Raw genomic sequence first — 15,258 nt, 5'->3', positions numbered from 1 at the left:
TTCTTCTTTCCCTTCTCATACCATGTCATCCTAATAAAGCTATTAAGATACGACACTCTATGTCTTTCGCGCAATTGATCATCACCAATTTCTAGCTGTCCTCTAGAAAATCAGTTCGTTCGTTAATTTCTAATATCTCAACAAGCACTTCCTCCTCCCCATCTCGACCCTCTCCTCTCTCCCAGAACCAAGAACAGAAAAATGAGCACCCCAAATCCCTCAACCCTGCACAAACAACTACTCCACTCCCTCTCAAGCTCGCACCTTCCCCTCCCCAGCCCCACCTTCCTAACCTCCATCCTCACCCCCTCCACCTCACACCTCTCGTCGCTCCCCTCGCTCCCCTCCCTGCTCGCCACAACCCGCCACCGCCTCCTCTCCACCTCCCTCACAACCCCCAACTTCCTCTCCCCAGAAACCCACGCCCTCCCCCCCTCCCTCTCAAACCCCCTCGTCAAGGAAACTCTCCTCGACAACGACATCCCCGTCCAAGTCCTCGACATCGAAGACATCAGCCGCTCCAAAAGCGATCTCCTCCTCGATCTCGAAGCCGAGCGACTAGGCGAGCGCACCCAAGGCCGCTCCATCATTCGCCTCGCAGACGAATCCTCCTCCTCCTCTTCCTCATCTTTCACCCTCGATCTCGGATCTTCAGCCTCGACGCAGCTCCTCCCAACTCAAACCCAAAATAAATCCAGCCCATCCCACTTCCCCGGCCCTTTCAAACTCCACCTCCAAGACCGCACCGGCGCAACCATCTACGCATTCACGACTTCTCTCCCCGCGTCTTCGCCTCTGCAGGGGAAAATCGGGCTTCCGCCGAAAATGAATATCGGCTGTAAGATACTTCTGCAGCGGGGAACGCGCGTGCACAGGGGAATAGTGAGGTTGGAGGGGAATACGTGTATTGTGCTTGGGGGACGGGTGGAGGGATTGGATAGGGCTTGGAGAGAGGGCTGGGAAGGCAGATTGAGGGAGAGTATTGAAAAGGGGAGGGCTGGGGGTGAATGAGTGGAGTGTTGAATTGTAGCAGAGAATTGCACGGATACTGGGGGGAGATATGCTGATGGTGATATTTGGGATCAATCCGGATGTTCAGTTGACGGCAAAAATATTGACATCGATATGAAGCCAGCATGTCCATCCATTCATCCATACCTCGTCGTTTCTTCAAATCACTATACCAGTCTCGTGGACACTACATGCCTATTTATTCCGCCGACAAATTCAAGCTCAGAGAGAGAGAGAGAGAGAGATCTATGGCTCAAAGCTCGTAAATCCAATCCACAGGGACAAGAACGAAGTATCTAGAGAAGAGCAATTCGTGTCCGCTATTACTGGACAATGCACGAGAAGGGACACACTACGCTTCACGCAATAGAAATCAAACACCCTATCCAATCTCTCTAGAATACCATGAGAGCAAAGAAAAGCGTAGCAATACCAATACCAATACCATTCACATCCAAACACAAGTTACAACAAACACAGATGAACATCATATCATATCATATATGAATCTTTATGAACCTTTATGAAATAGAAAAAATAACCCTAGCAAATGAAAGAAACATAAAAAAGACGAAGCTGTACGTAACATGATTTCATGCCATCATAATTTGCATTCCATCCTCCATTCTCATCCCATCATCATCTCACTTTCAAAAAATCATCTCAAATGATATCCCACCTGAGACTAATTCCCAATCCCCCATCTGGAATTCCATCCTGTAAATTATGAAAAAAAAAATGCTCTTCGAGTCTCCCTTGTTCGTCATCCCACCCTCAGGCTATCCAACTAAAAACGCAAGTTTGATAGCCATATTCTCTTATACCATCTTCGTAAGATCCGGTTATTTAAAGAATCTCTTTTGAGCCTACACAAATCGAGTGAAGATTGCATCACCAAGTGAAGCGAGATAAATACGGTCCAGAACAGAAAGTTGCAAGTACAGTTTCAAATGTATGAAATTTCAATGCTACAAGTGCCTTCTCTCTAGGACTAAATTAATCAATAGTTCAAGATTTAAATTTCCAAATAATGCGTTGAAGGATATCCGAAGCAATTAAAAACAAAATTAAAGGCAAAGTCTATCTCATGATCTCTTCATAAATCAAATTTTTGAGTTGTTCCTTGGTGAGATTGTCCTTGTTTTTGTCGAAATCAAAGAATTCTTCTGGAATGGGGTTGGCGGTTGGCTCATCTTCGGGGTCATGGTATGGTTCAAGGTATGGGTGCTTCAGTGCTTCTTCGACAGTGATTCTCTTGACTGGGTTGAAAGCGAGAAGCTTCTCGAGGAGGTCCAAAGCGAGATCTGAGGTCTTTGGGAACATGGTCTTGAAAGGAACCTTCTTCTTGAATGGCAATGATCGGATATATTCTCTTGCACGACGAGATTTGATACCGTAGTAATCTTCCATGGTTGGAGTACCAAGAACGTCAAGAATGAGTGTGAGTTGGTGGTGGTCTATAAATTATTAGCAAAGAGCATCACTTCTATACAGGCGTCACTCACAATCCTTTCCAGGGAACAGGGGCTTTCCGCTTAACATCTCAGCCAAGATACATCCAACAGACCAGACATCAATAGCCTTGGTGTATTCCTTGAATGTCAACATAATTTCCGGAGCACGATACCATCTGGTCGCAACATATTCTGTCATGAAACCAGAGTTATCTTCTTGGGATGCAGCCGATCTAGCAAGACCAAAATCGCAGACCTTCAAATCGCAGTTGGCATTGAGTAACAGATTAGATGGCTTCAAATCTCTGTGTAAAACATTTGCGGAGTGCATAGCTTTTAAGGCTCGGAGGGTTTGGTAAATAAAGTATTGGCAGTGGTCGTCGGATAAATCTTGGGTGCGAATTACACGATGCATATCGGTCTCCATGAGTTCCTGCTATTGCATTAGTACATTGTCTTATTTCCACCTGATACTGCAAATCTACATACCTGAATAAGGTAAACTTCGGTGAAGGATTCATAGTTTCTTGGCTTCTGGATATCGAGAATGGAGATGATGTTTTCGTGATTGAAGTATCGGAGTAGCTTCATCTCACGGAGTGTTCGCAAACAGAACATAGAATGATCGAATGGAGTGATCTTCTTGATAGCGACCTTTTGGCCCGAAGGCTTGTGCAAAGCTGAACTATAAAGAGAAATCGAATTAGCCCATCTTCGTTTTCTGCAAATTCGCGCCCTTTGCCTCCATTCGGAGGATTGTACGAGTAACAAAGTGGAGTAGCATACCAGACAACACCATAAGCTCCTTCCCCTACAACATCCTGGATATCATATTGTTCGCTGACATTGAAAGAGATCTTTCGAGACCCCGAGGCAGGATTAGGCGCACGAGCTGTCATGGTGCAATAATGGGTATATGAAGCAAGAAGATCGTATCTTGCAGAATTGAAGAACTGGAAACTTGTCTACCAGTTATAAACACTAATAGACAGCTTTACTGAATGATTACAAGAATAAACTGTAAGTGCCGAAGTTGAAGGGTGCTATTTTTATTGTAAATAGAAATGTTGAAGCTCGGAAACTTTTCTTTGTTGTCGTTAGTTGGGGATGTTCCAAGCGATGTCAAAGCAAAGTATGGATTGATTCACCCTTTTTTTGAACCTTGTCTTTCAATATTCTTTCAGCTAACGGGCTTTCTTTTCTCTGGAATAAATTGCTGCTGGAAGCTAAGTTTGTACAAAGACAACAAGCTTTTGATTGAAAAGATTGATTGATCTTTCTTGAAAGTAAGTCGTGAAGGTTGTTCTCAACACTTGTACCTGCTTGCGCTCGGTCCTGTTGTAAAGGTAAAGAATATCTTCAGCTTGTCACAGCTTTGATATAAGTCCAGCAAAGTCGTAATTACCAGAATGTGAGTAGGTGAGATGATCTAGCAGTGAAGAAAGTTGATAGAAGGTAATGGGAATCGTGGTTTATCTGTATGAGCAAGTAAACATAATCAGCATTTCTTGTTCTCTCTTATTTGTGTCCCGCCTTTCACATCTCCTTCTTCTCGCATAGAGACCAACCTCGAAAAGATTCTAAAGCTTCCAGAACAACTCGAGACTTCTTCTAACAAATGCGCAAATTGAATACAAAGATGGTAGACAATTCGTCCGATATATAAACAGTTGGAGAGGAGATATGCTGTACCTGTACTGTAATCTTTCCCAATATGTGTTCCAGACCAAGAGGTTCAGATTGCCCCGCTACAAGGATGAGGTTTCCTTTTTCCAAGAAAGTTGACTTGTCGCAGAGTTGAGAATGATGTTGAGAAGAGATGAAAGTCTTTCAAACTTCAGATAACAAAGTAAGAAAAGAAGAGAGGATTGGAATCCTTTTGAAAATAAGACTCTTTTCCGAATAGTCAAGTAAGTGGTAGTCAGTGGGTGATGGATGTTGTTGAAAGTAAAGTAGTAAAAAGCACGGGTGTAAGTGGTTTTGAATGAGGGGGAAACTTTGGTGCTGATTGGAAGCTTTTTAGTGGAGTAGGATGAAATGGATAAGCTGGGTCCCTTCTTTTTTTCTACCTAATGGGTAAAAAGGTCAAGCAAGCAAGCAAGCAAGCAATGGTTCAAGGTCAAGGTCCAAGGTCCAAGGTCCAAGTCAAGAAAGTCAAAAAGGACTCAAAAGTCCAAATTCAGGGACGTCCGAGAAAGATCTCAAACGGTAGTTGAATATTTTGGTATTTGGTTGGGTATTTGGGTATATATAAAATACTAGTAATTGCCTAATGAGTAACTATGCCGAGAAAGAAGTGGAAGTGGTGTTGGTATCTAATAAGTATGGGTATTGTATGGATATTACACGAATAAATAGACAAGATGAAGACTACCGGTACAATATTATTAGTATCAATTGTGTGAGAATTGATAGGTATAGAGATGACTGACTTGTTATTATTATTATATTTTCAAGTCCACGAGATACATGAGAGACCCCATTTCTCTAATGTTTCGTGGCTATGTTTCTCAATTAGTATTAATCTCAATATCAATATCAAATCAAAGAATCTATCTATGACTTTCTCACACAAAATCGTAACTGTCTCTATCAACCACCAATTGCAAATCCAAGTAACAAATGGCCCACCAAGAATGTACTCTTCGTAACTTCACACACTCAATTCTTTTCTCTCTAAGCGCCCAACTCGAAATGTCAAAATTCCATCACATAGAAATTTCACTTAACGAGGGAGGTGAGATCAAATCAACCTCTCAAACCGAACTCTGACAACCACTGGATTACCACGATTTGAAAATTTCACTCGCTTATGCGTCTGTTTCACACGGCACAGCCGTTGGTCTTTCTCATGGAACCAATCAACAGATATTCATGTGTGTGGAAATTATACCTGGGCATGTGGGTTACATATGTTCACACTCGAGAAGATCCTTAAAATGGCGATTTTGGTTTATATATTCACTCACTACCTACCTACCTAGGGAGTCAGATTCTACTATGGACAGAAATACCATGGCTTTGCGTTTGATGAACGGCTACATACCTACTTGCTCGCTAATCCACAGACTTCATTTCTCTTATCCTTCCGTGGGTACGAAGGTGATACAACATGTATCGTATCATCAGAGCGTCTTTTGAGGGACCATATCTTGGGTAGGGTCCCAAAGTATTAACCAACATTGACAGATACCTAGAGCCATCCAAGACGACGGTCCATATGTATAGCATCGTATATACAGCATCTCATATCCACATTGACATTCGAGCGAGAAGCTTTGCGATCTCTTTCTCGAAAAGATCCATGATCCGCATCCAGAATTGTCTACTATGATCTATGAATCATGACATATACCTCTCTATTTGTTCTCTTGTTTCATTCCATCATCCTCAATCTCCCTTCACAAGCCTCATCATATCCACCGTACAGCAATATAGAAAAACATCACCACTTACAAACCCGCCTTCGTATCTTCTCGAGCAGAAACTGAAAACATCTCATGTAAATTAATCGGCCCATCAACTGTCATCCACTTCTCAAACATACCTACACCCACACGGAGACTCTGGCTTGTTTGTTCGTAAATCCTTCTGACATGAATTGGCCTGGCCGGACTTCCATCATATGGCCCGTGATCTGATCGTCACTCTTATATTCACTCCCATAACCTTAATAACACTTATATGTCCCATCTCATCACCATACCAGATCACCATATAAACATACAGTCAAATTAAACTCCATCATCAAAACACCATGACCGTATATCAACTTAATACCACAACACAGAAAGCACATCCATCCCCAGAGCAAGCCTCTTTAAACGCTCCCTCCCTCCCTATCATCCCTATCAAACCCCATCCATCCCCAACCCCCAAGTTTTGACCTCCTCAATTACAAATTCCAACATCCCCTCCTGCCCAGCACCTCCAAGTTCCAACCGCATCATTCCCACCAGCCTACCCTACGCATCACTCTCCCCACTACCCAGAAACTCAAATCTCATCACCCAATAGATTTCCCCTCCCACACGCCACCCCGTTTGACATTTCTCCAGACGAAACACCTCCTTTCATCATCCCGGTCCTGATTCCTACCCGTTTGGTTTCACTTTTGGATTCTCGCTTTTTGCTTAGGGTGCAGGTAGTCCCTTCTCATTCTCATTCTCATTCTTATGTATATTTTCATTTTCATGTTCATTTATTATACCTACCTATCTATCTATCTACATACCTAGGTATCCATCCACCTATTTACTACAACTAAACCCCAATCCCAATCCCCATCCCTATCCCCATCCCAAAACCACACCTCAGAATCCCAATACCATAAATCGTAATGCACTCTGTACTCTACTACGATACATCCACACAACCTCCCCAATCCATCCCCCAAAAATTCAAGATCCAGATCCATTCACCCATCCATCCATCCATCCATCCTTACCTACCAAGATCCAAGATCCAAGATCAAAACATCACACAAATAAATGCTTAATCATTTATGCTTAATGCTCAATGCTTAATACATACTTTAATACTCCATCCATATCTTCACACCCTACCCACTCCCACTCACTTCCTACTACATACTCTTCGAAACGCCCCCTCTTACTCTTACCTCTTACCTCTTACCTAACTAGTAGCTTCAGAAGCTCTGGACTCTGGAGTATGCCATCTATCGGATTTACAATCTTACGAGTTACGAGTTGCGAGTGAGCAAGCATTTTCGTGATATACAATACATGCACATATATTTACGAATTATATAATATAAACCACAAGTATATCACATACTAAATAGTATATCAAAACCCCCACAAACCCAAAGTAATCAATTTCACATAATACAAAGAATAATATCATCTACATCTCCATATCTTATATATTTATCAATATTCGTAGGCATACCTATCTACGCTATCTATCAAGCCATGCCTACTCGAGTACAATACCACACCATCCCATTATCCCATCCCATCCCATCTGCTCAACCACTCACCCATCAATCACAAGTCATTCGCACCCTACACCATCATATACACAAACACAAACACAAGCACAAATAATCTCATCTCCCAACAAGCTGGTATTCAACTAATGAACATCTCGAATCTCGAAAACACGCTATGAAAATAGGTCTAACTATTAACAACCCATACCCATTTCATCCCAACAATCCTCAATAACCCAGCTCCGAACACCAAACCATGCTCAAAAATCCCATGTATATTCTTTGTCTCATCTCATTCATTACATCAACGCGCAAGTCTTCGCAAACCCCAGCATATTTTTATAATAACCCTCATCATCTTCTTCCCCCGTATTCACATTCTGTTTACTTATGACCCCCGTGACTTTGATTGAGTTTTCACCTTCTGCATGCCACCATCTAAGTCTTTGAATCAACCCTCCATCCGCATCATCCGTACTAATTGTCCACTTCCCCGCGCTAACTTCAACGTCGCATTTATCTTTTGGGAAATGGAATTCGGGGAGAAAGACCTCGGTGGGCGTATCTTCGGATGTTGCTTGGCCGGCATGAATTCGCAATGTGAAGGTGCACTTTCGAAGATCGAATCCGTAGTTCAAAACCCTACCAACTGTTGCGATGGGGGACGGACGAATGTAGGCCTCGGCGGCTCGGTAACCAGGGGAAGTGGTGAGTTCAGGAGGGCTATCAGTTTGCTTCGACAAAATTGAGGGAGTTTTCAATGTTGCTTTCAAATTACCTGGATTGACAGTTGACTCGTCTGAGTTTTGTTTCTTGGTATTGGGTCCAGCTGTGTGGTCTACTAGTGATGTACTTGAATCGCTGGGTGATGAAAGGTTGGCGTCGAGTGGTAGTGGTAAATCATCCAAGGAAAAAATTGAAAGATCCTCGCCATTCCATTGGTCGCCGAGAGAATGTTTATTCTGTAAACCGTTAGTGGAAATCAAGTTATGAAAATTCTGGTGACTCGCCTCGCACATATAAAGCCATAGGGTATAACCTGCCATAGCACTTCCTTCTACGGCAAAGTGATTTGCATCCATTGCCCCTGATTGACTAGAATAATCACCAGTTTTGTAAGCATACTTATCATCCATGTCGTAAGGAATACCAAATTCTGTCAAAACACATGGATGATTTCCCATATAGTCTTCACCCTCTTTCTTGATCGCTGCAAGCTGATCTTTGAAACAATTCCTAATTGCTGTCTCTCCAATCTTTATAGCCAAGGCCGGTGTCCAATAACGACCTCGCAAGATGCCGAAAACATCAACATTCCAGTGACGATTCCATTTTTTGGTCATAAGCGTGACTCCATCATAGTAATGAGGCGCATAGACCATAAGAGGATCGTCGTCTTTGGTACCTTTGATTGACGGGGGAATTTCCAATACTGGCGGCTGACAAAACAAGATTGAGTCTTTATGATGAGCTCTGATGGCATCCCGGTGTTTGCGGTAGTAATCCATAAAGTATGAGTTTGTAAACTCTTCATAGCTAAGTTCTTGCCCTGTTCGAGGATTCTTTTTAAAGTAATCTTTCTTTAACAAGGTATCTGTTGATGGATCCCATACGCCGTGCTGAGCCCAGATACACTCGCCGAGCTTCCAACCCGGATCTCGTTTGTAGCCATATCTTGATTCGTCATAGTCTGCTGATAACCATGTTGTCTCTCCTTGGGGATCAACATAAGTGGTGCCAGATTTGTATGGTCCCATTCCCCCAAAGTCCCATGTAGCTATTTCACATGCTCTTCCGGACCCAGTCAACATGGCTTGGAATGCAGTCGGAGAAGTTCCTTTTTGCAACTTCTGTTCGCTTGGGATGATAGATAAATCTGACCAGCCGGCAAAGCCTCGATTAGGCTCATTCATACTTTCCCAGCCAATGACCACTTCATTTTCGAGATCTCCAGCTTCATGAATCCGCTTTGCAAGGTGGGCGCAAGCATTTACGAAGTGATCTTGAAGATAATCCTGTATGTTCTTACCATCAATGATGCATTTAGGTGCAAAGTCCCGACCAGCAAAGAAAAACGTAAATATCGTTTGACAGGCTAAACGTGTATAATTCGTAGACCAAATCATTTTGGGAAAATTCTCGGGATCTGGATATGTATTGTGTACCACTGCCGCTTCTGTCACAGCGAACTTTTTGGGATCAAGTCCGCAAGCATAGAGAGTCCACATTGGAGCTCCCGATCCACCTGAAAATCTCGACCACTACTTTGTTAGTCTTTTAAAATATCGCCTGGAGGCTGTATACTTACGACATCTTGATGGGGATCCATAAAAATATAGAAACCATAACTTTTTGCTAATCGCAGAATTTCAATGGTATGCTGAATCCACGTTTCATCATATATGCCTGGGCCTGCCGATTCTATTGCCTCCCAGGTGAAAACATATCGTATCGTGTTGTAACCCCAACGTTTTAATCGCGCCAAATGAGTGTGTGCGTCTTCTGGAGAAAATGGGCGAGTATGGAAGTTGACTTGATCTCCATCGAAGAAGTCCTTTACAATATGTGAGGGCTGATTCGGATTGCTAGGGTACTTGGCATCCCCAGCAAGATTTATTCCACGAAGGGTAACTTCACGGCCATGGGAATCGCGGAAGAGGCCATTCTCGATGGTTAAGCGCAGTGGTGGCATGGTGTGAAGAAGTTCTTCGAGGGAGAGTGCGAGAAAGGTTCAAGAATTATTCTCGTACAGCAGCGAGAGTACGAGATGGTTTTGATGCCTGGCAGACAGCGCTTAGTGATCTGCTTGCTTTGATACGATATCGGTGTAGTTCTTGTTATCAATCTCTCTCGATTGATTGAAAGCAATTGTATCTCTATCGTCTTAATTGCAGTACAGAAAAAGATATTTATATGAAGTCGATTAAAAGTCATATGAGTGTGATAGGAACAATTAAACAAACACTAGTACCAATCAACGTATTCGGGTTCTTGGTTCCTTCTATTTGCACCGCCTCAGTAGTTTTGATATCTGGGGGCAACAATGACGAAGTCAGATGGGTATGCGACAATTACAGGGGTAAAACGCACCCAATGAAAAGACCCTGTTGGTCGAACTTATCTCGTACAACTCGCTATCTAAGCTAGATAATCTAACGAAGATAATCCGAGTCGAACAGGAACGAGGAGACATAGCAGGGCAGGCTACGAGTAGACCCCACCAAGAAGGACAAGGCTGTAATCAAAAAATGTATGATGTACCTACCTAGCTTATTAGTGCTTGCTATAATTCTAAATCATGTGTAGTTCAAAACTTACCGTTTGATCTTCAACCCTTTCTCATAAATCAAACCTAATTTGTTGGGATAACTATGCCGGATAAATTACTCAGCAATACAACATGTCAGGAACCAAAGCCGCGCTGAAAGCTATAAATGCTGCAGTTCAATCTCAAAAGTATGATGAAGCTGTCGAGCAAGCCCGGAAGCTTCTTGATTCGGATCCAAATAGCTACCAGGCGTAAGTTAAACCATGTACCACTGCATATGGATGTATATATCTTTCTCACAAGCAATATCTCTCTCTAACTTCCAGTCCGCAGGAATATCTTCTTAGGATTTGCCTATAGTAAACAAGCGAAATACTCAGAAGCAGAGAAGGCTTACGATGCTGCGACGAAAGTCAAAGAAGGGGAGCCACAGGCATGGCAAGGTCTCATTCAGTTATACGAGAAGCAAGGTGGTTCCAGGGTTGAGCAATACCAAGCAGCAGCTCTGCATTTAGCTCAAATCTATCAAGCTCACGACGATAAATACAAATGTCAAGATGTCATTGACAAATTTCTAGCATTTGCCAAGAACGAAGGATCCCGCTGGCAGCATAGGAAGTCCCTAGAAGTCATTCTACCTGATAGCCCAATCTATCAATATCTGGAAGGTCGCGTTCATCATCCCTCGCATACCTATCAAAGCATAGCTCAGATTACCGAATTCGAAGAAAAAGAGCGTATCAACAAGGAAATAGGAGAGCGACGAACAAGATTAGGTGCCAAAATTAGTCAAGTAACAGTCGAAGTAAAACGAGAAGTCTTGAAAGATAGCGATTTGGAAGAAATTTACAATAAAATCATAGACTGGACCACTGATGATGAGATTCGCCGTCAATACGAAGAGAAACTCATTAAAAGATGTCTAGACACTCTGGTTGTTCTCCCGTCCGGAGACTCAAAGACAGAAAAACGATCAAAACTATTCAAGCTGGCTACAGACATGGTTTTGATCAAGCATCCGTACAAGCTGGCCTGGGATATTGCTATTGAGTGGCAAGATCCTGAACATGTTCAAGGCTTGGATGTCAACAATTTGCGCGAATACATAGAATTCTTTCCTGCGAGCGGTCTTGCTCAGGTTCTTCGAGGATTCATGTCCAGTGAGATTTCGCCATTCCCGCCACCACCACGGACTCCAGCTCCCGCGAAGAACGAGAAAGGTGATGAAAGTAGTTCAGATGAAGACGACGGAGGAGGAGTGACGTTGGATGACTTTGCGATGCTTGCAGAAGATCGCTTGGCAATGATGATAGAAGGCATGACGGATTCTCCCACATCAATACTGGCACATCGTCTCATGGGAGAGTATTATCAATTTTTAGATGAGCACGAAAGTATAGTTGAACTCATGCGGAACGCAAATCGACTTGCATTGGAAGAATCCAACAAAATTGGCAAAAAGTTCAAAAATGCATCCCAATCTTTCAAAGCCTTATTGGGTACTGCTCTTGTATTTTATCAGTCGCCGAAGAATCATCCGGAAGCAAAAGCTTTATTCGATGGTCTGTTGAAAGAAAATCCAACCTCAACTCCGGCTCTTATAGGAATTGGTTTGATTTATGAGGAAGAAGACGACTTTGTTGCCGCTATCGACTTCCTTGAGCGTGCTTTACAACGAGATCCCACGAATATCCGAGTGAAGGCTGAAGCCGCATGGGTCAAGGCTATTAATGGCGATTATCTTCGTGGACGTGAGGAGTTAGAAGAGTGCTTACCTCAAATCGAAGCTAAAGATATGAAGTCTCGAGACTTGCTGGCCCAGACACAATATCGTGTCGGTGTTTGCTTGTGGAACATGGATACTTCGAAATCCGCACGCAAAGACAGAAAGGGAGCATATTCATATTTCTTAGCATCACTTAAAAGTAACCTCAATTTTGCTCCGGCATATACGAGTCTAGGGATATTCTACGCAGACTATTCGAATGACAAAAAGAGGTCTCGAAAGTGTTTTCAGAAAGCCTTTGAGCTTTCATCCTCGGAAGTGGAAGCTGCTGAGCGCTTGGCTAGGATATTCGCAGGCCAAGGCGAGTGGGAGCTGGTCGAATCAGTTGCTCAACGAGTTGTCAATTCAGGAAAGGTCAGACCAGCACCTGGCTCGAAGAGAAAGGGCATCAGTTGGCCATTTGCTGCTCTTGGAACTGCCGAGTTGAATAAACAAGACTACTCCAAGAGCATTGTTTCTTTCCAATCCGCATTGCGCATTGCCCCTTCTGATTATCATTCATGGGTCGGCCTAGGCGAAAGTTATCACAATTCCGGACGTTACATTGCTGCAACAAAAGCTTTTCACCATGCGGAACAATTTGAGAGTGAAATTGAACAAAGACAGGATGGTGAGACTTGGTTTGCAAAGCATATGCTCGCCAATGTAAAGCGTGAACTAGGAAATTTTGATGATGCCATTGAGGGCTATAAATCTGTACTTCAGAATCGTCCTGCGGAATTTGGTGTTTCCATTGCTCTGATTCAGACTTTAGTTGATAGTGCCTGGGAGAGTATTGAGAAAGGGCTTTTTGGACAAGCAGCTCAACGTGCGACCAAAGCTATTGAAGTTGCTAGTCAAGTTTTCGAGAGCAGAGCTGATGCTTTCAACCTCTGGCGAGCTGTGGGCGATGCTTGTGCTGTTTACTCTTGGGTTTGGAGCCGCATCAACGAGTTCCCAGATATGAATATCAAAAAATTGTTTGAAGAATGGGCAAATACTTATGATGTTTTCGCAGACGTTGACGGAGTATCTGTTGATGTTGTTTTAGCAAAGGGACTATTTCCTGCCGACGAAGAGGATGGAGTGCGCCGAACTCGATGTCTTCATGCAGCGATTTTGGCTCACAAGCGAGCCATACATGCCTCATCTCACGATACACACGCCCAAGCAGTTGCTTATTACAACCTTGGTTGGGTTGAACATCGTGCTCATGTCTGTTTGGCACCTAGCTTGAAGAAGAAATCTACCAGATATCAGAAAGCCGCAGTGCGATGTTTCAAAAGAGCTATCGAATTAGAAGCAGGCAACTCGGAGTTCTGGAGTGCGTTGGGTATAGTTACCAGTGATCTAAACCCAAAGGTTGCACAGCATTCTTTTGTTCGAAGTCTCTACTTGAATGAGAGAAGTGCCCAGACATGGACTAATTTAGGATCATTATATCTACAACAGAATGATCACCAACTTGCTAATGATGCCTTTACAAGAGCTCAATCTACTGATCCGGATTATTCGCATGCTTGGATTGGGCAGGGACTTCTTGCTCTCATGTTGGGCGATGCGAAAGAAGCCAATCTCCTTTTTACTCACGCTATGGAGATCTCTGGATCTTCTTCTTTAATCACGCATCGGCAATACTCGCAGTCAACTTTTGATCAAGTATTGGCTGCGAAGAATGTCACCAATGTAGCAGACTTGGTTCAGCCTTTGTTTGCGCTGAACCAAGTGCAATCGATGGCTCCTGATGATATTGTCTCAAAGCATCTCTCATCACTTTTTGCCGAGCGTGCACACGATATTTCTTCAGCTGTAACAACCTTGACCACAATTTGCGGAGCGGCTGAAGCCGATTACGAAGTTACAGAATCACCAGAATCATTGTCTCGATTTGCTTTGGCCAAAGCAGATCTTGCTCGATCTCAATTGGCAAATCAACAGTATGAAGAAGCTGTAGAAAGTGGAGACCTCGCTTTACAACTCTGTGATGAAGATAGTGGCAATGAGCTTTCTGCAGAAGATCGTCAGAAATGTAGACTATCGGCTCATCTCACTGTCGGCCTAGCCCATTACTACCTGAAAAATCTTGATACAGCTCTTGAATATTTTGAGCCCGCTCTCAAAGAATCCAAAGGAAACCCTGATGCAGTATGCGTCCTTGCTCAAGTTTTGTGGGCTCATGGCACCGAATCATCCCGCTCCAAAGCACAAGATATTCTCTATGAATGTGTGGAGTCTCATCCCAATCACGTACAATCAGTGTTACTTCTTGGAATTATAGCTCTGTTCAATTCAGATACCGAAGGCATTGAAGCAGTAACTGCGGAACTACAAACTCTCCGCACTGATAGAGTTATCACGGCTGCAGAACAAGCACGTGTTGGCGAAGTTCTTCGTTCCATTGCTGCATTTTCCGAAGAGGATTCGCAGATTCAAGTAATGAGCGAGGTTCAAAAAGATGTGATTCTTTACCCAGGTTCAACCCATGGCTGGTCGAGATTGGCAAATACAACTGGCGATACAAAGGCGGCTGAGATGGCAGTACTGACGGCAAAGAAATCCGTCCCTCCACGTGGAGTCTTAGGTGCTGAGGATTTATCAACTGCGTATGCTGGCACTGGGAAGGTCGGTGACGCGCAGAGGGGTATCATGGTCGCACCGTGGAAGAAAGATGCGTGGGATGCTTTCAGTAATGGTGTCTCTGCATAGTACGCTATATCTCAAGTCGATAATAGTATGATTAATGATCGATTCAACGTCATCGCATGGACGTAAAAAGCATCTTCCTATGGATGGCATACTATCTCAT

General features: G+C 43.3%; 4 protein-coding genes across 4 annotated transcripts; 2 read left to right on the top strand and 2 right to left on the bottom strand.

Annotated features, from left to right (window-relative positions):
• Positions 1-201: 201 nt before the first annotated feature.
• Positions 202-1,011, top strand: EAE97_009485 (uncharacterized protein; the record flags this gene model as incomplete). The annotated part of the gene is made up of 1 exon (XM_038880000.1): positions 202-1,011. The coding sequence occupies one exon, from the start codon at positions 202-204 to the stop codon at positions 1,009-1,011; it is 810 nt and encodes a 269-aa protein (XP_038729111.1).
• A 1,080-nt stretch (positions 1,012-2,091) lies between these two features.
• On the bottom strand, positions 2,092-3,364 carry EAE97_009484 (uncharacterized protein; the record flags this gene model as incomplete). Its single annotated transcript, XM_038879999.1, has 4 exons — positions 2,092-2,468; positions 2,517-2,898; positions 2,955-3,150; positions 3,252-3,364. 4 exons carry the CDS (start codon positions 3,362-3,364, stop codon positions 2,092-2,094), a joined length of 1,068 nt encoding a protein of 355 aa, XP_038729110.1.
• Positions 3,365-7,718: 4,354 nt separating this feature from the next.
• On the bottom strand, positions 7,719-10,111 carry EAE97_009483 (uncharacterized protein; the record flags this gene model as incomplete). Its single annotated transcript, XM_038879998.1, has 3 exons — positions 7,719-8,381; positions 8,430-9,680; positions 9,728-10,111. 3 exons carry the CDS (start codon positions 10,109-10,111, stop codon positions 7,719-7,721), a joined length of 2,298 nt encoding a protein of 765 aa, XP_038729109.1.
• Positions 10,112-10,819: 708 nt separating this feature from the next.
• EAE97_009482 (uncharacterized protein) lies at positions 10,820-15,158 on the top strand (the record flags this gene model as incomplete). The annotated part of the gene is made up of 2 exons (XM_038879997.1): positions 10,820-10,938; positions 11,021-15,158. 2 exons carry the CDS (start codon positions 10,820-10,822, stop codon positions 15,156-15,158), a joined length of 4,257 nt encoding a protein of 1,418 aa, XP_038729108.1.
• Between the last annotated feature and the right edge of the window lie 100 nt (positions 15,159-15,258).

Source organism: Botrytis byssoidea (assembly GCF_014898295.1).
Source record: "Botrytis byssoidea strain MUCL 94 chromosome Unknown BBYS_022, whole genome shotgun sequence".
Lineage (NCBI taxonomy): Eukaryota > Fungi > Ascomycota > Leotiomycetes > Helotiales > Sclerotiniaceae > Botrytis > Botrytis byssoidea.
This window is presented reverse-complemented; position numbering and strand designations above follow the sequence as displayed.